The sequence below is a fragment of the Dendropsophus ebraccatus genome, chromosome 7 (assembly GCF_027789765.1).
Source record: "Dendropsophus ebraccatus isolate aDenEbr1 chromosome 7, aDenEbr1.pat, whole genome shotgun sequence".
NCBI lineage: Eukaryota > Metazoa > Chordata > Amphibia > Anura > Hylidae > Dendropsophus > Dendropsophus ebraccatus.
In genome coordinates this window covers 84,257,887-84,283,430 of record NC_091460.1, presented here as the reverse complement: position 1 = coordinate 84,283,430, position 25,544 = coordinate 84,257,887, and the positions used below count along the sequence as shown (strand labels likewise).

General features: G+C 40.9%; 1 protein-coding gene across 1 annotated transcript in view; it reads right to left on the bottom strand.

The window, feature by feature from the left end:
- Positions 1 to 25,544, bottom strand: part of FSTL5 (follistatin like 5) — a 538,172-nt gene that overhangs the window by 457,100 nt on the left and 55,528 nt on the right. The window contains exon 2 of the mRNA XM_069976180.1: positions 23,628 to 23,753. Within this exon, the coding sequence (XP_069832281.1) occupies positions 23,628 to 23,747 (120 nt within the window). The 5' untranslated portion in view covers positions 23,748 to 23,753. The remainder of the gene's footprint in view (positions 1 to 23,627; positions 23,754 to 25,544) is intronic.

Sequence of the window (25,544 nt, the reverse complement as noted above, 5' to 3'; positions counted from 1 at the left end):
AAATATTTTATAGATGTGACTCTTTTTAATCTGCCTGTTTTGAGTATTCACCCAAAAGTTTGCATAATCCGGGATTTCTGACTTCATCACCCAAATATATATTGTTTTGTCTTGTTTGGTTTCGTAGCAAGAGGTTAAAGAGACACATGCACTGACAAAATGCATATTCCTTTGCAGAACCAACAAGTATATAATTGAAACTCCACAGCGAGATATAACACAGAAGCAGGACAAGACAATAACCTGGCCTATGGCCATTTCACGTCCACAGATGTGTCCTCCTGGCCTTAAGGAATCCTTGATGTGAAGACTTGAAATGGCCAGGGGCCAGGTTCTTCTGTTGTATTTTGCTGCAGAGCTTCAATAAAGATGGATTGCAATTTGCAAATATATACTGATGAGTGCCTTGGATTATATATCTGTTTCTTCTGGAATATTCTTCTTACATCTTATTGACACTAAACAGTATTGGCTTAAAACTTATGCTTGTATGTTCCTACCTAAATTGTTAATGATGTATTCATGGGGCAGCTCTCTTTAAAGAGGACCTGCCACCACGTCTGATATGCAGATATAGAAGAGAGTTAGCGGGGATGATGCAGGAGTGGATGATGGAGGCAATAGTACTAATGGTACCTGATGCCTAGGGCCTCTCTCCTTCTATACAGCTCCTCAGCTCAACCAACAATGAGATTGCTGATGAGCGGCTGGGAAGTTGAGAGCAACAATGCTACCTGCTACCCTTGTAGTGTGCCACAGCCGCTATACTCACACTGCCTTGTCACAGTAACTGGTGGTCCCCAGGGTTTCTGCAGGGGGCAATCTGGAACTTTCCTTTAATGTCTCTTTCTCTTGGGGGATCTGTTGTAGAGGTGTTAGAGAGGCTACAACTGTTTCTTTGGTGGTGATGATGCCAGTGGAGTGGAACTTGTAGTTCCCCTGGGGCCAACCTATGATAATGCTGTCTGGGATGATGACAATTGGCCTTGATGTTGGTGTGATGCAGACTGTTAACCAGACAACAGGGAGAAGATGGAGGTGTTGAAACTATGACTTCTTTTCTTAGAAACTGACTACTTGACATAGGCTCTTATACAGTCCAGTTCCATACAGTTCTTTATGATGGGTTACTGTGTTTGTGTGGAGAGGTGTTTGTTGTCGCCTGCAGCTGAGAATTTCCAATGAGACTTGAGTCTTTTTAACCCTCTTTCCAGGGTGTTTACTGATAAGTATCTTGGCCAATTCCTAGAATATCCAAGGGTCCTTCGAGAAATTACCCCTTGAATCTCCAAAGTAATAAAGTATACTCAAATCTGTCTACTTAGCTTGACTCCTTCTTCTCAGTCTTCACTATGACAAACTGCACACTGACTAACTGAACTACACTGGATTGACTAACCAACTGAACTAAACAACTAAACTTTATAGCTCAGCTTATGTGGAGCTTATTAGCATAGTCCCTTACACTTGCTGGAATGTTCCTTCACAAAGTAATACAATTCACTTAAGAGACTGATGGTGGCAGTGTTACCTAAAAGGTGTGTGTGTGTGTGTGTGTGTGTGTGTGTGTGTCTGCCACTGTTATCAGAGAATAAACATAAGAAATTACATGAATACATTCTATTACATTAAAGCGTACCTATGATTTTGTAAAAATCCTGCCAGTATATTGTTCAAGTACGCACCAGAGACAGAATTTTTTCTGAAAGTGCCATTAACTTTATTAAGCGCCGGTAAAGACGTTACACAAATAGACAGGTCCCATCAACGACCTAGCCTCTTAGGCTGAACACTGGTTTTATATATATATATATATATTTTTATTATTATTATTATTATTATTATTTTGAATTTATTTATTTGTTTATTTTTCAATAATTTCAATTCGTATTTTCATGTGAAAAATCTCATAGAAGACCTATAAAGAATGTTTAAAAGCCCTCAAATACAATAACTGGGTTTGGGTGGAGGAATAAGACTCACAGCATTCTTCTGACAGCATTTAAACACTTTTTACATAAAATACTGAATGAAATAATAGAAAGCTGGATATTCTATGCCTGGGGTATCCCCTTTATATTATGGTATCTCGGATGGAGACCTGAACATTTTTAAATTTCTGTGCATTTTTGTATATTTTAATTTTCTTGTACATTTTTTGTCATCCATAGGCTATGTTCATTTAACGTTTTTTATTTCCTATCTGTTTATGTTTTAAAATGACACCCATCATTTTGAGTTCAAAATCACATCAGTCGTTTTGCATTTTGGCCCCACTGTCACTACAATATTGGCTATTGGTACAGTACATTATTCTAGTTTAGGTTGACTTATTACCCTTTGGACGTGTCTTTAAATAAAAAGTCCATTGAATTTAATAGTAAAAACGCTGAAACAAGAAAGACTGTGTGTGTACCACAAAAAAATAGGGTTTGTTTGCAAAAGACGTTGTGTTTATGATCATTATTTTAATACATTGGGCAGCCATCATTCCATTGACTTCAATGGATTCCATTAACGTCAATAAAAATGTGGTAAAAACTTCAATGGTAAATAAACATAACGACTGTTATTGGAGCAATGTAATTGACTTTAATGTTATGTATTAAAGTCAATGGAATGATGGACATCCAATACATACCATGTATAAAATAACACACGTTGTCTGTGCAGACAACAAAATAGTGATCACAACAATTCTTTTAGGACATCTTTTGCAAACAGCGGACGTTATTTTATAGTTGTTCACACAAAGTTTTTCTTTTTTCACCATCCTATTACTGTTTTTACCATTAAATTCAATGGACTTTTCATTTAAAGACACACCTAAACTAGAATAATGTACCAACAGCCACCATTGCACTGACAGGTGACTAAACAGCAAAATGACGGAGATTGTTTTTTCTTTACAGAAATGAAGAGAGAAAACATTGTGTGAACATAGAGCCATTCTTTATTATTTATTTGAAGATCTAAGTTACTTGTCATTTAATAACTCATTTTTTCGATATTTGAATAGCCAACAAATAAAAGAAATGCCTTTCCAGTACAGAATGCCCTTGTCTCACAAATGTATGCTCTGTCGCATATTTCAATACCCTACTCACAAATACCAATCCACAATTGTAAATGACTCGTCTTTGTGCAATAAATGACTCTAGAAACTAAGTGTAGCTAAAATACAACACACAATAAACACTCAAAAGATGATATTTACAATCAGACTTATAAGGTCAATTATGTTACTTTTTAATATTTTTTTCTATATTTATATAAAGGACATGACAGATTTGACATGATACATTTTCAGTGACTTTTCTCTAGCTTTTTTTTTTTATAACAAGTAAACACTAGGAATAAAAAAATGATTTAATCTAAAAAGGAAAACCAGTGTAAAGTGCTCATAAAGTAACCAATCACGGCTCAGTTTTCAGCTTTGGTAAAATGAAAGCTGAGCTGTGATTTGCTATTATAAGCAGCGTATACTGGTCTCTGTTTTACACAGTTTAATATATCTACAAACCAACACTAAAAAATTAAGTGATAGTCATAAGCAACAATGCTAGTAGTTTACCGGGTCAAGTGTTTTTTATAAGAAATTTGAAAGAAACTTTATGAAAATTTACCTACAATTGGCACAGATAAGAGAACATATTACCATTCCTTCAACTTATGACAAGATGTCATGTACACATTATGTTCACATTACATTTTTTGATAAAAAAAAAATCAGCCATTGTTTGATATTGACAGCCATTAATAATGATCATGTTTATTATTTATAGCCACCATTACAAAAAAAATTGCCATTATTTTAAAAATCAATGGCTGTTATTTCACCTAAAAATATGTTGGCATAACATAGCCTAAGGCTATGTTGCTACTATGGAACATAGTGGGGAAAGGTTGCCATCTTATAATATTGAAGGCCTTAAAGTGGCACTGTCACCCCTTTTTGTATTCTGACTTCTCTACACAGGTGTAAAGGGTAAATTTAGCATTTTTTATATCTTATTTTGTATCAGATTAGCAGATTGTGCTAAGTGGACGGGGCTTCACGGCAACAGCAGCCTGTTATAATGGTCGGCGAGGGGGTGGGGTCTATGTGCCTATTACCTCATGGAGGCGCAGGGCCAGGGCTAAGTGGCACTGCTGCAGTGAAGCCACACCCACTTAGCACAATCTGCAGTTGATAAAAGATCACTTTTAACTTGAACAAGCACCATGACGGATGATATAAAACATAAAGTTCATTATTTGCTGCCATCTATATTACAAGATGGCTGCCTTTCCCCACTACGTTCCGGAATTGGGAACGTACCCTAAAAGTAATACTGTCCCTACATTCACAGTCACAGCAGCAGGCTGGGGCTTCTCTGCCTTTATGTCCCCACTCCCCGTCTTTGTCCGGAGCTTCGTAAACTAGAACATCACTAGAGGGGCATGGAATATATCACTGGAGTGGGGCTAAGAGAGAGGACTCAATGGTTGAGGAGCTCTGCCTTGGTGATGCTGGCCACCAATGATTAAAAGCTTATTTAGAAGTCACAGAGCTAAAAGAAGTCACAGAGCTAAAAGAAGCAACATGTTATTAATGTGCATTCTCAACGTTTCTCAACTCTTCCTAAAGTCTATCTCCTTTTTACCAGTTTTTGGTACGCCTTTGTTTCCTGCAGTATCAGTAAATATAATTTGTATAGATGGCTGTAGGAAACAAAATTACAGTGCTCTGTATCCTGAGGGAAGGGTTACACTTAATGGACATCTACATGGTGTCATTCTGTTATCTTTTTGAAGCACATTCTTTTTTTTTTTCAACATTCACCATTCACTATCGTTTCCGTTATACCCTGCTGTAAGCATCACCATCTGAGAATTTTGTTCAAATGTCTATTTGTAATTGGAAAAAAGAAAAATGTGTTTTCATCAAATTAAAGCAACACAACAAGCAGTAGTAGATCCAGGGTAATGTGACTCTTGGGGTGGTAGATTTATACTAGGCCTTATTTCTACACCATCCTTTCAGGTCAATAATGCATTACGCGTTTTGTTCATCTCTAGTAGTTTATTTTGCATAGGGGCTGTGGATCCTTCCTTTTAAATAGATATTTACGGTAGCATTTGCAGTATTTGTGATATATACTACTCTGTCACTTTCATTGCTTTTTACAAGGAAATTGCCAAAGCCATTTAAATGAAGGTGAACCATTAGAAAAAAAAATCAGCAAATAAGTAGTAGAGTAGTATACTAATATAGCCGAAATGGAAACATTAAGGCATTTTCATTTCATTAATAATGATTTCAAAGTAGACATGTAATGTTAAAATATTTACATTGAAAAATGTCACACATAAAATCTCAGATTACTCTTTCCCCAGAGGATAAAAAGCAACACGTAAAGCATTAATAAATTTAGTGGTAATGGCAAAAGATAAAAATATTTAAAATCTTTGCTTTCAAGACTTTACGGGTTCATTTACGGAGAAGTTCAAAGTGTTAGTAAAATCCTTTGCGCTGAAACACAACATCAGCTGGGTGATTACTATGTATGACACATTACAAAGCAGAGGGCAGATGACTCTCAGCCTTTTACAATTACTTCTACCTTTTCTTACGGTTACAGTCTTTTAAAAACATCACTACGTTTTTAGCCTTTTTATTTAGTTAAATTTCACTCTTTGCTGTACAAGAAAAGAAAGTCTGCGGTTGCTATCTGGAGGAGCATTTCATACGCCACCCTTAACCCCTAGACGACCCAGGGCGTATAGTTACGCCATGGAAGTCTGTCCCCAGACGACCTAGGGCGTAACTGTACGCCCTGGGTGTTTCTCCTGCTATGAAGCGTGCTCCAGAGCGGAGCGCGCTTCATAGGAGGTGGGGGCCGGCTGCAGTGAGCAGCCGGGACCTCCCCGGTAATGACACGCTGCAGCGATCGCGCTGCCGCGTGTCATTAACTCCTTAAACGTGTAAAGTGAAAGTGACAGGGGGAGTCCCCTGTCACTTACCGATCGGGACCCCCGCAGTGTGACTGCGGGGGTCCCGATCGGTAAAACGGACTGCCGGAGGTCTCTCACCTGCCTCCGTGCGGTCCGATCGGCGATCTGCTGCTCTGAGCCTGCACAGGCAGGCTCAATGAGCAGATCGCCGATAACACTGATCAATGCTATGCCTATGGCATAGCATTCATCAGGGTAGAAATCAAAGTACTGGATGTAAAAGTCCCCCAAAGGGCTTCAAATGTGTAAAAAAAAAAAAGTTAAAAACACTAACACACTACCCCAAAACCCCTCCCCTAATAAAAGTTGAAATCACCTCCCTTTCCCATTATATAAATAAAACATATAAAAATAAATAAACAAATAAACATATAATATACCGTAGCGTGCGTAATTGTCCGATCTATTAAAATATAACAAGCGTCATTGCGAACGGTAAACGGCGTACACGGAAAGAGGGAAAAAAGTGCGCGGATTACCGATTTTATGTTACATTATATAGAATTTTTTTTTATAAAAAGTGATCAAAACGTCCGATCTTCACAAATATGGTATTAATAAAAACTAGAGATCATGGCGGAAAAATGACACCCCATACAGCCTCATAGGTGAAAAAAATTTCATTTAAAAAAAATATATAACATTAGAGAATCTGTGTAAACCTGCATATGGTTGTGTTCGGGCTGACCTATAGAATAATTGTATCATGTCGCTTTTACCATATAGTGCATTATGTAGACACAGGAACCCCCCAAACGTTACCATATTGCATTCTTTTTTGCGATTTCACCAATTTATATCTTCATAAATAATATATTTGGGATTCCGTCATACATGTTATGGTAAAATGAATGACGCCATTACACAGTACAACTATTCCTGTAACAAATAAGCCCTTACATGGCCTTGTAGATAGAAAACTGAAAGTGCTAGAGCTCTTAGAAGGGGAGGAGGGAAAAACGGAAACACTAAGATTAAAATTTGCGCGGTCCACTGGGTCATTTTGGGCCTGGTCCTCAAAGGGTTAAAGAGAACCAATCACGGGCGAAAATGAATTTTTTTTTATTCCCAAATTAGATGTAAATCCTAATTTTAACAATATTTGTAAATATAATTAATTAATTTTAAAGCTGCGTTTTTTAAATATTTCTGTTTTACTTTCCTGCCTCGCACCGGCTCTTTTCAAAAGAGCCGGCGCGAGACAGGAAACTCCCGTCATGCAGAGCGACAGCAAGGCCGGTGGGAGCCCGCCATCTTGATGACGTCACTTGCGTTCCACCGCTGGAACGCAAGTCACGTCTTCAAGATGGCGCCCCCCCCCGGCCTAGCTACACCAAACAAGCGGATTAGGTAAAGTACGGTTCAGGGAAGAAAAAGAGTGCTGCACCTCACACCTATGGCTGATACTTGTACCTCTCGGCTGCATTAACAACATCAGAATTCTGTATGTGAATTGATCAAGCCACACTGCCCCATGTACCGCGTGCAGGTATCTGATACACATGGGTCCCTACACTAAGTCCACACTGTGCCGGTCAGCGACCACCACCCCCGCAGGCGTGCACAGTCAGGGAAGGGAGGCCATGGAACGGCCCTGCAACCCCCATGCCACAGGACCAGACCCAAAAATGCCACACCAAAACCCAGCCAGCACCACCGGCGGAGGAAGCTGCCCCCAAACAGCACAAGTCTGGATAAGGTATTGCACTCACCATAGCTATCAAAGATAGAATGGGACAGACAGGAGGGATTAAAACCATGAGCACTCAGGTGTCTCCTGCTAATTGCGGTCATGTGGGTCTCACCAGGAGGAGTGCAAAACACGGAGAAAAGAGAGAAACAAAATACGGTTCAGGGAAGAAAAAGAGTGCTGCACCTCACACCTATGGCTGATACTTGTACCTCTCGGCTGCATTAACAACATCAGAATTCTGTATGTGAATTGATCAAGCCACACTGCCCCATGTACCGCGTGCAGGTATCTGATACACATGGGTCCCTACACTAAGTCCACACTGTGCCGGTCAGCGACCACCACCCCCGCAGGCGTGCACAGTCAGGGAAGGGAGGCCATGGAACGGCCCTGCAACCCCCATGCCACAGGACCAGACCCAAAAATGCCACACCAAAACCCAGCCAGCACCACCGGCGGAGGAAGCTGCCCCCAAACAGCACAAGTCTGGATAAGGTATTGCACTCACCATAGCTATCAAAGATAGAATGGGACAGACAGGAGGGATTAAAACCATGAGCACTCAGGTGTCTCCTGCTAATTGCGGTCATGTGGGTCTCACCAGGAGGAGTGCAAAACACGGAGAAAAGAGAGAAACAAAATACGGTTCAGGGAAGAAAAAGAGTGCTGCACCTCACACCTATGGCTGATACTTGTACCTCTCGGCTGCATTAACAACATCAGAATTCTGTATGTGAATTGATCAAGCCACACTGCCCCATGTACCGCGTGCAGGTATCTGATACACATGGGTCCCTACACTAAGTCCACACTGTGCCGGTCAGCGACCACCACCCCCGCAGGCGTGCACAGTCAGGGAAGGGAGGCCATGGAACGGCCCTGCAACCCCCATGCCACAGGACCAGACCCAAAAATGCCACACCAAAACCCAGCCAGCACCACCGGCGGAGGAAGCTGCCCCCAAACAGCACAAGTCTGGATAAGGTATTGCACTCACCATAGCTATCAAAGATAGAATGGGACAGACAGGAGGGATTAAAACCATGAGCACTCAGGTGTCTCCTGCTAATTGCGGTCATGTGGGTCTCACCAGGAGGAGTGCAAAACACGGAGAAAAGAGAGAAACAAAATACGGTTCAGGGAAGAAAAAGAGTGCTGCACCTCACACCTATGGCTGATACTTGTACCTCTCGGCTGCATTAACAACATCAGAATTCTGTATGTGAATTGATCAAGCCACACTGCCCCATGTACCGCGTGCAGGTATCTGATACACATGGGTCCCTACACTAAGTCCACACTGTGCCGGTCAGCGACCACCACCCCCGCAGGCGTGCACAGTCAGGGAAGGGAGGCCATGGAACGGCCCTGCAACCCCCATGCCACAGGACCAGACCCAAAAATGCCACACCAAAACCCAGCCAGCACCACCGGCGGAGGAAGCTGCCCCCAAACAGCACAAGTCTGGATAAGGTATTGCACTCACCATAGCTATCAAAGATAGAATGGGACAGACAGGAGGGATTAAAACCATGAGCACTCAGGTGTCTCCTGCTAATTGCGGTCATGTGGGTCTCACCAGGAGGAGTGCAAAACACGGAGAAAAGAGAGAAACAAAATACGGTTCAGGGAAGAAAAAGAGTGCTGCACCTCACACCTATGGCTGATACTTGTACCTCTCGGCTGCATTAACAACATCAGAATTCTGTATGTGAATTGATCAAGCCACACTGCCCCATGTACCGCGTGCAGGTATCTGATACACATGGGTCCCTACACGTGCACGCTTTGCGGGGTTGGCGGTCGCTGACCGACACGGTGTGGAGTTAGCGTAGGGACCCGTGTGGACCAGAGGACCTGCGCGGTGGTACACGGGGCAATATGGCTTGATCAATTCATATACAGACACTCTGGTGTTGATTTTTAATATAGGCCTAGCGGCATTAGTGTCAGCCATAGATGGGATGTGCAGCGGTTCCATTCTCTCCAGTTCGTGTTTTACAATTCTCCCTCTCTGAACAGCTAGCACTCCTTTATAAGACCCACATGACCAAAATTAGCAGGATATGCCTGTGCTCACATGTCTGGATCCTATGTCTTCCCCATTCTGTGAGAGCAGCAATGGTAAGTGTAATACCATATCCATACTTGTGTCGTTTGGGGGCAGCCTTCCCCGCCGGTGGTGCTGGCTGGGTTTTGGTGGGGCTTTTTGGGTCTGGTCCTGTGACATTGGGGTTGCAGGGCCGTTCCATGGCCTCCCTTCCCTGCACGTGCACGCTTTGCGGGGTTGGCGGTCGCTGACCGACACGGTGTGGAGTTAGCGTAGGGACCCGTGTGGACCAGAGGACCTGCGCGGTGGTACACGGGGCAATATGGCTTGATCAATTCATATACAGACACTCTGGTGTTGATTTTTAATATAGGCCTAGCGGCATTAGTGTCAGCCATAGATGGGATGTGCAGCGGTTCCATTCTCTCCAGTTCGTGTTTTACAATTCTCCCTCTCTGAACAGCTAGCACTCCTTTATAAGACCCACATGACCAAAATTAGCAGGATATGCCTGTGCTCACATGTCTGGATCCTATGTCTTCCCCATTCTGTGAGAGCAGCAATGGTAAGTGTAATACCATATCCATACTTGTGTCGTTTGGGGGCAGCCTTCCCCGCCGGTGGTGCTGGCTGGGTTTTGGTGGGGCTTTTTGGGTCTGGTCCTGTGACATTGGGGTTGCAGGGCCGTTCCATGGCCTCCCTTCCCTGCACGTGCACGCTTTGCGGGGTTGGCGGTCGCTGACCGACACGGTGTGGAGTTAGCGTAGGGACCCGTGTGGACCAGAGGACCTGCGCGGTGGTACACGGGGCAATATGGCTTGATCAATTCATATACAGACACTCTGGTGTTGATTTTTAATATAGGCCTAGCGGCATTAGTGTCAGCCATAGATGGGATGTGCAGCGGTTCCATTCTCTCCAGTTCGTGGATTAGGTAAAGTATAAGACTGTAAAGGCAGTCTGTATCTTCATGACTGCCTTTGCAGTCTGTATCTTATGCCTTACCTACTACTCTGTGCCGGTGCAGCAGGGCCGGCGCCGCCATCTTGATTACGTCTTTGCGTTCCACCGCTGGAACGCAAGTTACGTCATCAAGATGGCGGCGCCGGCCTTGCTGCACAGAACAGAGGATTAGGTAAAGTAGAAGATACAGACTGTAAAGACAGTCTGTATCTTCATAAATAGACTTCATTTACAGTCTGTATCTTCTACTTTACTTACTCTGTTCTGTGCAGCTAGGACGGCGCCGCCATCTTGATGGCGTAACTTGCGTTCCAGCGGTGGAACGCAAAGACGTAATCAAGATGGCGGCGCCGGCCCTGCTGCACCGGCACGAAGTAGTAGGTAAGGCATAAGATACAGACTGCAAAGGCAGTCTGTATCTTCATAAGTAGACTTCATCTATCTTATCTTCTACTTTACCTAATCCTCTGTTTCTGTGCAAGCAAGGCCAGGCGCCGCCATCTTGATGACGCAACTTGCGTTCCAACGGTGGAACGCAAATGACGTCATCAAGATGGCGGCTCCCGGCCTTGCTTACACAGATACGAAAGAGTAGGTAAGGCATAAGATACAGACTGCAAAGGCAGTCTGTATCTTCATAGATAGACTTAGGGAAAGATATACTTTAATATTAGGGACAGTGAAATTTAGATGATAGGTTCTCTTTAAATAAAAATTTATCTTGTATTCGCTGCACTGGATTCCTTGAATTCACATTTGTCAATAACTGTAACACATGTAACAGATGTAGGTGAACCTTGTGTAGACGTAAACTGTTGTAAATTGAGCACACATTGAAGCCACGCCCCTTCATGAAATTCCACACCCACTCCCCACCCACTTTGTGAGTGCAGCAAAGGCCAAGGTAAATACAACAGCTTATTTTTCACAGCTCAGGGCAGTAGGTGCAGCCATTAATGAATTTACCCCTTAGTGCACATATCACCAATATCAAAATTACTTTAGCCATTAAATGTATCTCACAGCAAGAAAAAGGAAGACAACAACATCAATTACTCATACTTTAAAACTCATATTGGAGACAAAACCTAGCAGTCTGGCCCCAAGTAGTTAAGTGAGGATGCCATGCATTCCTATTTAACCCCTCGGGGGCCAGACTGGGGGGGGGGAGGTAATTATACTAATCGTCCTGGGCTCCGGTCTTCTGTATTCAGTAGATCTGATGCTTGATGATGCTTTACAGTTGGGGTTCGTCCCTATTTATGACCTCTTAGGATCCTCTCATCAGCACAGACTACTCATCATGGTAATTCAGTGAATGTCAGGTCCCTCTGAAATCAGTGGTCATATAATAATAATGGTCATATATATATATATTTTTTTTTTGCTTCACATTAACCCATTAAAGCTCAGAATCCTGTTTTTAATGAAGCACTTCATATACAAATGTCACCACAGGCTGTAATATCCCTCTCTAGAGCTACTACTGCTCAAAGTACATGGTAATTGTTACCTGTAGCTTGAAATCAGTGAGAAAAAGTAATGCTGTTCTTTATGCTGCTTACTTCCATAATAGATTATATTTGGTTACAGTGCAAATGTTCCATAAATGAACAGTAATTTCAACGATAGCTACAGAGCGACATGAAGTGCACACAATTCGCTCTATTTAAGGAACTATACAAGTGAAAATATTTGCTATAAATATATTATATTTAAAGATTATTGCTAGGTTAGAGCTTAAGGCATGCAGCAGAATGCCTCACATATAACATAAATATTTCTTGCTCCTTTCCATTTCTTTTACATCCCTGAAAGAAGCTAAAGTTCTTTATCTTTTGGTCTTCTTTTGTGCTCTGTTCGCATGGCATGAAGCTCCCATGAAAATCTAGTTAAAAGTAGTAATAATAAAAACAATAATTGATATAAAAACCTTTTGCTCTTTTCAAAAACAAGTTGCTAAATTAAGACCAAAATGGTTCCTAATAATTTACGCACCAGAAGACCCAGAGGTTACCTTCCTTGAGAAATGTAGAAGCAGAAATTATGGTGATATGTATTAATACACCACTAGCTGTTCTCTCTTGAGTGTTTCCCACAATAAGAAAACTAGGCATTGTAACCATTTGCAACTGTGCTATTGCTAGGCAGCTGGCTGAACTTATTTAGGAACTAACTAGTAAGCCCAGCGATTAGAAAAAGCGGTTCATTACAGTGGAACATTCTGTACAAAGAAGTAGTATAAGAGCTGCCATGGTGACTGCTGGCACATCATAACTGTCCTCATATGCACAACTCACGTGACCAATCTACAGACAGAAGAATGTTGCTGGTATTCACACTGCAAAATACTTCAGCAGAACAAATTATCTATATTAAAGGGGTTATCCAGCGCTACAGAAACATGGCCACTTTCCCCCTAATGTTGTCTCCAGTTTGGGTGGGGTTTTGAAACTCAGTTCCACTTCCAGACCTGAACAGGACACAACAGTAGGGGGAAAAGTGGCCATGTTTTTGTAGCGCTGTATAACCCCTTTAACTAACATAACTGTCAAGCTATCCTATTATTATTATTTTTATATAAGATAGTGTCATTACTAGATTCCATTGTCTCTATCTGTCATCAAGTGCCAAATAGCCTTAATTTTCTACTGTAGAAACTGATAACACTTAATAATGTAGTTAAAGAGGATGTTCAACACTAATGGGAAAAAAACAGGCTGGCATTGTGGCTACTGCTTACCCAGTCCCCCTGGCAAGTTTCGCCGTGATCCACTCTTTTTTGAGGCCACGGTGGAGTCTTTTCTATCCTGGCATCATCTCTTCACTTCCTGGTTCTGATAATGTGCCCACCCACTGTCTCAGACTACACGGACCAGCATTCAGATCAGCTGATAGCAGCTCAAAACAGCTTTCCGGGTCATCGGTGACCCGGTGACCCGGAAAGCAATGGCGATCGGTGTTGTCTGAGACAGCACCAATTGCCATTAGCGACCCAGCAAAAGATGGTGCCGATGCCACATCCACGATCGCCATGATGGGCCGGCCAATACCGGCCGACCTATGACTGCCATCAAACAGTTTAAAAAATTTGTCCCCGGGTTCTGCAACCCCTCAGCTAGGTAGCTGAGGGGTGCAGAACATGTGTGTGTGTGTGTAGTGCACCATACTCACCTGATCCGGGTGTCCTGAGCACAGATCTGGCGGTCCCGCGACGTCCTCTTCTTCGTCGTCTAACTTTGGCTCCCGTCGTCTAACATCGGCTATCTTCTGCTCTTCGGGCTCTTCCGTCGACAATCTTCTGCAGCTTCACTCTACTGCCCCCTAGCGGCTGATCAGTGTATATTATACACTGATCAGTTGCTTTGGGGTAAAAAGAGTGTTTTTTTTTTCTTCTTTTCTTTTTATGCGCCCTAACGCCGCTGAGTGCTGATCAGAATCACACGTAAGTGCGCCACTGATCAGCAACTCCTCCTTTTTTCTGTCTGCTGATAGGTACCGCACATAAGTGTGGCATTTATCAGTAACTCCTTTCTTGACGTAGGTATATTTTTTCTTACTGTAAAAAAAACATGAGAAAACACTACATTACACTACACTACATGAAATAAAGTTTTACACTATACTACATTACACATTTACATACAGGGTGTTTTCAGCGGTGGAGGCATACACTATTATTGCCTCCGACACCGAAACAGCCAGTGAGGATGAATGGGGGGATCCTTTTTTCCTCCATTCATCCTCATCATCCAGTGACGTGTCTGGGGGTAGTGTAGCGTATGCTGCCCCCCAGACACGTTTTTTCCACCAGTACCTTCCCAATAAGAGATCACGGTATGGCGTGAAATTCTACAAATTCTGTGAGAGTACATCAGGGTAAACTTACAGATTTAGGGTATGTGCACATTGCGGAATGGTGAAGGAAAACCCTTTGTGCATTCCGCAGCTGGCACCCCCCGGCGGACTGATGCAGGCATGCGTCTCCACCAGTGTCATAGACTCCATTCAACTCTAACACGTTCATTCTTTGGACAGAGGCCTGAATCCGCCCGTGCGTAGAATGGAGTCTATGACACGGGCGGAGACGCGTGCCCGCATCACTCCGCCGGTGAGTGCAAGCTGCAGAATGCACAAAGGGTTATCTTTCGCCATTCTGCAGTGTGCACATACCCCTACAGTGTATGAAAGAAGGGACACCTGAATGCAGCCCCCAGATGCCCCCCCATCCTCAGAGTTAGTGGGAAGGTTGTTTTATGAACTGATCTTCCCATTGCTGGATAAAGGTTACCACCTGTGCGGGGATAACTTTTATACCAGCACGCCTTTTTCCAGTCCCTCGCTGCCTGAGCTACTTTAGTTTGCGTCATGATCCGAAAATATCAGAAGCAGTAAAAAAGCCCTAATATTTAGCAGCCATGGAGAGGACCCAGCGCTTCTGGATATGAAGGACCCCGAATTGTACAGGGACAACATTTTCCATGTGATGTCCCTGACACTGGAAAACAGGAAACCCCAGAAGAAGTGCAGAGTGTGCTGTAATAGGGGGATCAGGAAGGAAACAATTTTCCAGTGTGACGCCTGTCCTGATCACCCTGGCCTCTGCATAAAGGATCACTTCAAGGCGTATCACACATCATTGTAGTTCTACATTTTCTAAATTCTTTCCTTTACTCCTATTTCAGGGGTCACGTTGATCCAGGGATTATTCTGATTGCCATTTTGGAGTCGGGAAGGAATTTTTTCCCAGTGATGAGGCTACTGTTGTCTGCCTCACAAGGGTTTTTTGCCTTCCTCTGGATCAACACAGGTTGAATTTGATGGACTCCTGTCCTTTTCAACCTCATAAACTAATAATTGGCCTAATACCCTTTTCCCCAACTAAATAGGTATGGCCCCCATACCCATTAGAGGCTTGCCATGATAAATTACAAAGCCTCTGTGCTGCCAGGACAGTAGAAACCCCCAAGTGACCCCATTCTGGAAACTACACCTGAAAAGGAATATAAAAGGGGTACGGCGGGGATATGGCCCCCTGGTGACGTGCACATGAAAGAATTGTATTTTTTATTTTCACGGGACATGTTCTACATATGTGCCCGTCATAGTGGGGTCCATATGCTCATTACACCCCTTGTTAGATTCCTTATGTGGTGATGTTTCCAGAATGGGGTTACTTGTTGGGGGTTTCTACTGTTCTGGTAGCACAGGAGCTTTGTAATTGCAGTATGGCTTCCAACCTCCATTCCAGCCTCTGAATGGTGCTCTGTCCCTTTGGTGGCTTGCCCTGTGCCAATATGGCACATTATGTCCACATGTGGGGTATTTTCGTACTCAGGGGAAATTACCCTACACGTTTTGAGTTTATTTTTTTTTTTAACCCCTTGGGGAAATAGAAAATAAATCAAGGCTATACCAACATTTAGTGTATTTTTTTTTTTTACACTAAATCATTGATCTTGTCTTGACTTTTTCATGTTCACAATGGGTTAAAAGATTAAAAAAACACAAAATATGTAGAGCAATTTCCCCTGTGTACGAAAATACCACACATGTGGACATAAAGTGTCAAATGGGGGCAGGGTAAGCCTCTAAAAGAAGGAGTGCCATTTGGCTTTTGGAGGCTGGATTTGGCTGGAATGGATTTCGAGGGCCTTGTTGCATTTAAAAGGCCTCTGTGTTGCCAAGACAGTTGAAACCCACCCACAAGTGACCCCATTATGGAAACTAAACCCCTCAGGGAATGTAATAAGGGGTGTAGTGAGCATATGGACCCCACTGTTGAGGGGCACAAATGTGGAACAATGTGGCGTGAAAATAAAATATTACATGTTTTACACCATAATGTTGGTTTAGCCTTGAATTTTTCATTTTCACAAGGGGTTGAAAGAGAAAAAAACACACTAAATGTGTAGAGCAATTTCCCCTGAGTCCGTAAATACCCCACATAAAGCGCCATGTGAGCGCAGGGCAAGCCTCCGAAGGAAAGGAGCCCCATTTTGATTTTGGAGGCTGGATTTGGTCAGAATGGATGATGAACGCCATGTCACATTTACAGAGCCCTCGTTCTGCCAAGACAGTGAAAGCCCCCCACAATTGACCCCATTCTGCAAACTACACCCCTCAAGGAATTTAACAAGAGATGCAGTGAGGATATGGTCCCCTTGACGACGGGCACATTTGTGCCGTGAAAGTGAAAAAATGAAAATTTTCCATTTCATGTCGCATTGTTCCACATTTGTGCCCGTCACCAGTGGGGTCCATTTGCTCACTGCACCCCTTATTAGATTCCTTGATGGATGTAGTTTCCAGAATGTGGTCACTTGTGGGGGTTTCCAGTGTTTTGGCAGCACAAGGGCTTTGTAAATGCGACACGGTCCTTGAAATCCATTCCAGTGAAATTCAGCTTCCAAAGGCCAATTGGTGCTCCTTCCCTTTGGAGGCTCGTCCTGCACCCCCTTGGCACTTTATGTCCACATGTGGGGTATTTCTGTACCCAGGAGAAACTGCGCTACACGTTTGGTGTTTTTTTTTTCTTTTATCCCCTTGTAAAAATGAAAAATTAAAGGCTAGAACAACGTTTTAGTGTAAAAAATAAATTTTTTCCTTTTTCATGCCACATTGTTCTGAAAATCTGTGAAACACATGTGGGGTCTAAATGCTCACTGCACATCTTGTTACATTCCTTGAGGGGTGCAGTTTTCTAAAGGTTTTTTTTTTTATGTTTTGGCACCCCAGAGCCTCTGCCAACTTGAAGTGGTACAGTCAAAAAGGACCAAATATAACTGAGGGGTTGAAATTCACTAGGCGCTCATTTGTATCTTAGGCTTGTGGTTGCGTCAAACAACGCAATAGGGCCACATATGGGGTATTTCTTTAAACTGCAGAAATGGGGCAATCAATATTGGGGTGCATTTCTCTGGTAATAAGTTTAAAATTGTGATAGATATTGGATTCAATAAAATCTCTGCACAGAAAAATTTTCTAATTTCTTACACACTTAGCTTTTATTTTTGTGACTCCCCTAAAAGGTTAAAAAACTTTTTGGATGTGCTTTTACAGAGTTTGAGGGGTGCAGTTTCTGAAATGGCGTGCTTTGTGGGGATTTCTAACATACAGTACCCTCAAATACACTTTAAACCTGAGCAGGTCCCTAAAAATATCTGATTTTGAAATTTTACTGAAAATTTGGAAAATTGCTGCTAATGTTTTAAGCTTTCTATTGTCTAAAAGAAATGAAAGATAATTTAATAAATGCTGCAAACATAAAGAAGACATGTTGCTAATTCTATTTAATATATAATTTATGTGGCATAACCATTTTCTGCATAAGCAGAAAAGTTTCAAAGTTGGGAAAATGCAATTTTTCTACATTTTTCACGTTATTTATTTTATTTTTTTTCAAAATGATTTGTTATAAGTATCAACTCCAATTTACCAGAAATGTAAAGTACAATATGTCTCGAGAAAACAGTCTCAGAATCAGCCAGATAGGTGAAAACACTCCCAAGTTATTAATGAATAAAGTGACACAGTTCGTTTTCATAAAATTTGCTTCGGTCCTTAACGCTATTTCAGGCCAGGTCCTTAAGGAGTTAAAGTGACTTAGCACAGAGCAGTACAGCACAGATAGGACGCCACTGTACTGTGCACGTCTAACGTAATGAAAGGCCTGCCTCTTGGTAACATTGCTTATACAGCGCTGAGACTGGTAACTACTTGGCCCATAGACATTGCCCAGATTACTAGTTGGCCCGCATTTATATGTAGTGTGATTGAGTAAGATTGTGGGTTATACCGGGCAAGGACGTTGGCTACATGTTTATGTTTAGGAAGCAAGTTTGCGTAATTGTTTACCAAATTTGTGGTGATTGCTTCACTTTAAAGACTTTTGAAGGTACATAGTGATAAATAATGACAAACCAATAGATTGAAACAGCTTTTATAATCAACAATTTCCATTGTTTTTGAACAAATTGAGTTAGGCTATTTTCACACATAGTATGCCCATCAGTCTTTTTTTAAACCAAAATAAGAGTGGAACTAAAGGGGCAAAATTATAATGTAATTACTGGAACAATTTCTGTGTTTTCAATTTACTTCTGGTTTTGGTTGAAAAAAGACTCACCAAAAAAACTGACAGAAATAGTATATGTGAACATAGGATTAATGGTTACTGTAAATTTTCGATTTTCCTCACAATGATGTCCATTACTTTGAGTACCAAATGATGTCCATCATTTCATTACAATAACGGCTGTAGGTACATTGTTCTAGTTCAGACCCTTTTAAGTGTGGATCTTTTTTAAAGGTCTATTGAATTTAGTAGTAAAAACGGTTGGGGAACGGTGGAAAAAAATGAGTATGAACAATAAAAATAATTACAAAATATTGTTACATTGAACATATGGAAGTATTTTAACTCAAAATTATAGCTGTATTTTGGTCTCTTTGTAAGTAATGTGAACAAACCCTCAAAGTATCACATCTGTAATAAAATAAACATTACTTGTACACATATTAATTTACTCATGACTTAATAAGAACTATCTTCAGTGTCCTGAAAGTGGTGATATGGCCCCCACAAAGCCCTGATCTCAACATCATCAAGTCTGTCTGGGATTACACGAGGAGCCATGTAATTTACATGTAACCTACATCCACAGAAGATCTGATATTTGTTCTCCGGGAAGTTTAGGACAACCCCCCTACTGAGCTCCTTCAGAGCTGTGTGCAAATGTACCATATCTAGAGGAACTAATGCTGTTTTGAAGATAAAGGAAGGTCACACCAAATGTCAATTTAATTAAGCTTTCTCTACTCTGTGGAGTGGCAGTCATGATACCAAGAGATGTTGTCCCATAGTTAATGTAGAAGAGTTAAATTTAAGAGACAGTTGTTAATGCCCCCAAATTCCCTCATAATTCTTTAGAAGCCGCAGCAGAAAGGAGGACATTGCAGAACAGTACAGGTGAATGTAAGCTGTGAATAAAGTGCTTGGTGGGAAGTAAAACTTACTAGACTTTTTAATAGGTTCACTATATGCCTCTGACTGCCTCTGTGTCACCCTGTACCTAACTCCTTCTCCCCTTTCATCCCTCTATAGACTTCTATAGGCAGCACGTAAACTGATCTCCTAGTGAGCTAACAGTCCCTCTGCTTTGTAAAGATGGACTTTTAGCAGTAAAAATAGATCTGTACAGAATGATCCATTTGGGGGTAGGGGGGCTGAAAAGTTATGAAAGAAGCATTTTCTAATAAACTATATTTAAAAGATTTTAATTTTATATTTATAATTGATTTATGCAAAAAAGTTAGTGTGGAAAAGTTAGTAACTGTTGAAGCAGAACTGTGGTGCTGACTTATTTACCAGTTGTTATGGCTTCCAATGAGCCATACATTAAGACTACAGTAGAAAAATAACACATACCTACTGACACATATTAACTGCACAACCTCTGATTCCTATAACCTAGTCTCATTGGCTAAGACTGCTGTTAGAGCGTCCAGTTAGGATCCTATATCTTTAAATGACTTTGTTGTGCCCACATAACATAAAATACATGTGCTACCCATTCAATCATATAATGATTGTTACAGGCCATAATACAGTATCAAGAGATTATTAACTGTAAGTGTTTCTTAGTATTCTAGAACGCTCATAATGATACACATCAGCGACAACATCTCTAGAAGAGACATTTAAATATGCTGTGCAGATCATGTTTCCTGTCATGTTCTTATCATTTCTCTTAGCTTTGTCACTGCAGAGCTGTAGAAGGCTTTCCTAGCTTTGATGCATTATGTCAGAATGTGTTGTGATATTTGTACAGAATGCCATATGGTATGCTGAGCTACTGATAGATATGTTGTTATCTGACATACCACCATTATATATTAAAGCTTTTTAAAGCTCCCAAACAACACACAAGAAAAAATAAAAATCATGCTGAGTAATCAAGCAACTATTTTATGGCACAGCATGCTATCTAGCCCGACTTAAAGAACATAAATTCCAATTCCGATTTTTCTTTCCTTTAGGGCTATTTTTCACATATTGGATGGCGTCAAAATGAATACAATTAAGCACTTTATAGAATGTTGACCCATTTATCTCTTTGGAAAATATTTCCTTGTGTGTTAGACAAAAATATTCTTTTATTGTAAAGGTTCCTTGGAGTTTTATATAAAGTACTGATGTATTATAGTTTACAGTGCTTTCGGAAATGCTATGGTTCATTTTAAGAAAAAAAAAACGGCAGTCATTATACTTAGATATCTTTTTCAATATACAAAATACACAGAAATGTAGAGAAGCTTGCCTTTGGCACTACTTAAAAAGACACTATAAGGTAAAGAAGAAGAAAAAATGTGACATCCTCCTCCTCCTCGAACTTGTTCTGTTTCACAGTATAATCCAAAAGGTTGAGATAATTCAGAAAAAAAGATGTTTCCCCGGAGGCTTTCATTTGTTTTCCCCTCTTCTTGCCCCCATGTAGAGAATAGATTTGTGAAAGGAAGAAAGCTTTGCCGCTTTCATTCTATCCGAGAGGAAATTTGATAAAGCAGAACCCACCACTGTTGTGGCTGTAATGGAGACTGAACAAGACTGGCATAATCCTCTTTATTTAAAGCCCTGCCTTAACTATTGATGGTCTAGAGAGAATCAGGTGAAGCACCCTATTTCTTTGTTAGGTTTATCTAAAATAGCTTGTTTTAGGAAACGTATAGATGTCCTTGTAGATTGACATATAAATAAATGTTTTATTATATTTCCAGAACATAAGAAATATGTGTGTAGCAACATAAAATAGATAGATAGATAAAGGAGAAGTAGGAGCCGCACTTCTTAGTGGATGTAGCGGGTGCTGCAGGATGTAAGTCCCTTGGCTAGAGGGATCCCCAAATACAAAACGAAAGTTCCAAGCACTCCAGCATAGGTGAAAAAAGTAGTGGTTTATTGCAAAGTGCAAAAAAAATACAAGGATGCAACGTTTCGATTCCCTCTCAGAATCGTTCTCAAGCATGATGATGCTTGAGAACGATTCTGAGAGGGAATCGAAACGTTGCATCCTTTTTTTTTTTTTTGCACTTTGCAATAAACCACTACTTTTTTCACCTATGCTGGAGTGCTTGGAACTTTCGTTTTGTAGATAGATAGATAGATAGATAGATAGATAGATAGATAGATAGGATAGATTTTTTTTTTACAAGATTTGAAAGTAGACGGTGACCAGGCAAAAGAAGGAGAGATGATCTTGCAGAAAGCAATCTAAGTAGGTTTATACACCCTGGATAGTGGGCAAATCTCAATTTAAATAAAATCTATGGACTCTCCACTTTTATTTAAGAGGCACAGTTTATGTTCTGTCATACAGCCTATGTGCAAATGCATCCTGAAACAGTGTCAGCAATACTGTTGTAGTTCATGGTGAACCTCCTGTGCTTTTACCACATGGTTCTTGACTATGTGGCACCCTACCCACAATTCATGAACCCTGCTTACCAGTTTACTACAAATTTACCAGTCTGTTGGCTGAGTACATCAGAAGCACAGGCTATATAAACATCCTATACTTTATATGTAGAGATGAGCGAGTAGTGAAAAATTCGAATTTTGAGAATTCTAATCGAACAGAAACCGAGATTTGACTATTCGAACGAATATTCAATCCCATTATAGTCTACGGGAAAAAAATTCTCGGCACTTGGAAATCCAAATTCGACCACTTGGAGGTCCCCAAGTCCCCCATGAAACCTCCCTAAATGATGCCAACACCTGCGGAATGACACTGTGACATCAGGGGGAGCATACCTGGGTGCACCCAACACCCCAAAATTGCAGTATAATGCCACTCTCCGCAGTTGCGAATGAAAAATATTTGCGAACGCTTTACAAATGTTTAGGGCAATGTTCACACATTTCCTTCGTATTTCTTGCACATCGTTAAATACATGATTCCAATGTGCGTCCGTAGAGCGTCATGTTATTCGCACGTATCACGCAATATGCTGTACGAACGTTACTGGAACAGTATGTATGGCGTGCCTTTTACTAGACTACTGGAACATGAGCTACACTTGCCTTTTACTGGGCTACTAGAACAATAGGTATCACATGCCATTTACTGGGCAACTGGCACAATAGGTATGACTTGCCTTTTACTGGGCAAATGGCACAATAGTGGGCTAAACCAGGGACACTATAAGTCAGTTGTACACACAGGGTACTGGAATGAATACAACTGCTGCTGTTATATCATCTATTTCTATTATATCATTCTATTCTATTATGTTATATCATCTATTTCTTAGCACTGAAAAGGACTTTTGGGTTCTGTAGTAAGCCTGCCTAACCAAAACGCTACTAAAGCCTATCTCTCCCTGCTCCAAGATCTCTCCCTTACTAGGTTGAAAGCGCATCTGCGGTCGAGAGGCAGAAATCAATTATTAAATATTCGAGGTCATGTGGTTCAGCCGTTTTCGGGTTGCGTGTGTACTCCCAGGGTCCCTCAAGGCCTCCCTGCATGGTAATTGGATTTAAAAAAGTGCCAACTGCGATGGGAGGGCTTTTGAATGTTTCCTGCGTATTTGTCACACTACTCGATTGAATTCGAATCCTTCGAATACTGCAATATTCGATCGAATACCATCTCGAACAAATTGTATTCGCTCATCTCTATATCCTTTCCTGCTAGCTACAATGTATCAGTGTAAGGCTATATTCACACCATCATATTTTGAGCTTTTATATTATGGGTGTAAGCCCTCGAATGATGACAGGTCTGATGACCTGATATAAATCTTGGGCTTTCACTGATATTCAGAATTCTTATGCTGATATCACAAATCTTGTAACTGAACAGACCAAACAAACAAACAAACATATACATATAATTATACATAGAGAAGTGCATGTCTCACCTTGTGCCGCAGTCGTATATATGGTGGAAAGGATTTATTTCCAAACTCTTCCTTTGCTGCCCTTCCTTGAACTAGCAGGATAACGCATCCCAAACAGACTGCATGGTGCCAACTCAACATCTTGTTCTGATAAGACATAAAAAGAACAATTAACTACAAAGCTTACAAACTCATTTAAAGAAAACAATAAGTAGATAATATAGTAGAAAAAAATAGTAGAAATAGATGTAGATATGTAAAGATGCAGGTTTAGGGTATGTTCACACGTACCAGATCTGCAGCAGATTTTCTGTTGCATAACCGCAGCGGATCCGCAGCAGATTTCATCTAAATAACTGAACACAGCATCAAATCTGCACCATCAAATCTGCTGCAGATCCTGTACGCACCCTAAATCATGATATCAGGATAATATAATGCAAAAGTTTGGTGTTTAAAAATAGTATGCATTATTACTAATGATGAGTAGCATACTGGACCACATGCTAGAGATTTAAATATATTGATTAAAATCCCTGCCCTTTCTATTATTCAGAGTTTAGTTGGCAGTGGATTAGCTGCATTCTGATGTTCAAGCATAACACTTCATAGAAATCAATTGATACTGTGTCACATTTAACATGTAGATAAATACACATGTACTAGAATCACAGTGGGTTTCACACTGGGAATTCCACAGCGAAATCGGCAGTGATTCCTGGTACTGTCAGTTTGTATGGGTTTACATACTCACAGCGGAATCTTCATACTGCTGCCAATATGTAAGCCTTGTCCCCCTTAACCGACCAGTGAATATTTTATCCATCCAGACGGGCGGGACAGCTACTGATCAGCTGATTCTGGTACGTGTGAAACTACCCTTAGGGTGCCTTCACACCTACCGTATCGCAGTAGAAAATCCGCTGCGGATCCGCAGCAGATTAAACTAAATGAATGAACACAGCATTAAATACGCACTTTCAAATCCGCTGCGGATCCGCAGCAGATTAGTAAGTGCGGATTTAATGCTGTGTTCATTCATTTAGTTAAATCCGCTGCGGATCCGCAGCGTATTTTCTACTGCGATACGGTAGGTGTGAAGGCACCCTTAGAGGAATTTTCTAGTATAGTCTAGTTTTTAATCTGAAACTATTTTGTTCATCATTATCAAAACTAATTAAAATTATTTTTCCTACTATATATCATATTACTATACATAAAAATACAGAAATACATAATACATAAAAGATTTTTCTAGTACAGCTATAAGCATACCATATAATATCACATTGACTACTATGAGTTAATGGCTTTTTTCATGTACAGTAGACTTCTTCGCTTTGATTCTAGTAATACTGACAGAAATTGAATGCAATTCCCTTTCTGTGACCACTTCACACATTATTTGATAGATGAGTCTATCTAAGAGTCCATTACAGAAGTATAAATATGGAACCCTGCAGGCATGTACCTACAATTTGCAGAAAGCTGATGGATAGGTGCATTAGAATGGTGGCATCTTTAGAGTTGGCACAAAAGATGTTCTGATGGCTGGAATAGCCATATGTAATGAGGAGTAGAATGAATGATGTACCGTGCCTTACTCTTATATAAAAAAAAAAATGCTTCCTTTTTGAAGTAAACAGATGTAGATGTTTCTGTGTTATTTTTATTTCGTGTGAAAAAAAATGCCAATAATCAAATATCCCTATTCTATCACAGAAGGTATTATAATACACTCCTGTTACATAGGGTGTTATGGACCTCACACTAGGGCTTTAAAACACACATGTATAGAAAAATACAATCAAATTATATAATAAAGTACCCCAGCAAATTATCTATTAGTAAAGAAGTAAATGTAAATATTTTTCTTTGTTACAGGTTAAAAAAAAAAAGATAGCAGTGCATTAAATTCAACCTGTAAACCTACTGCAC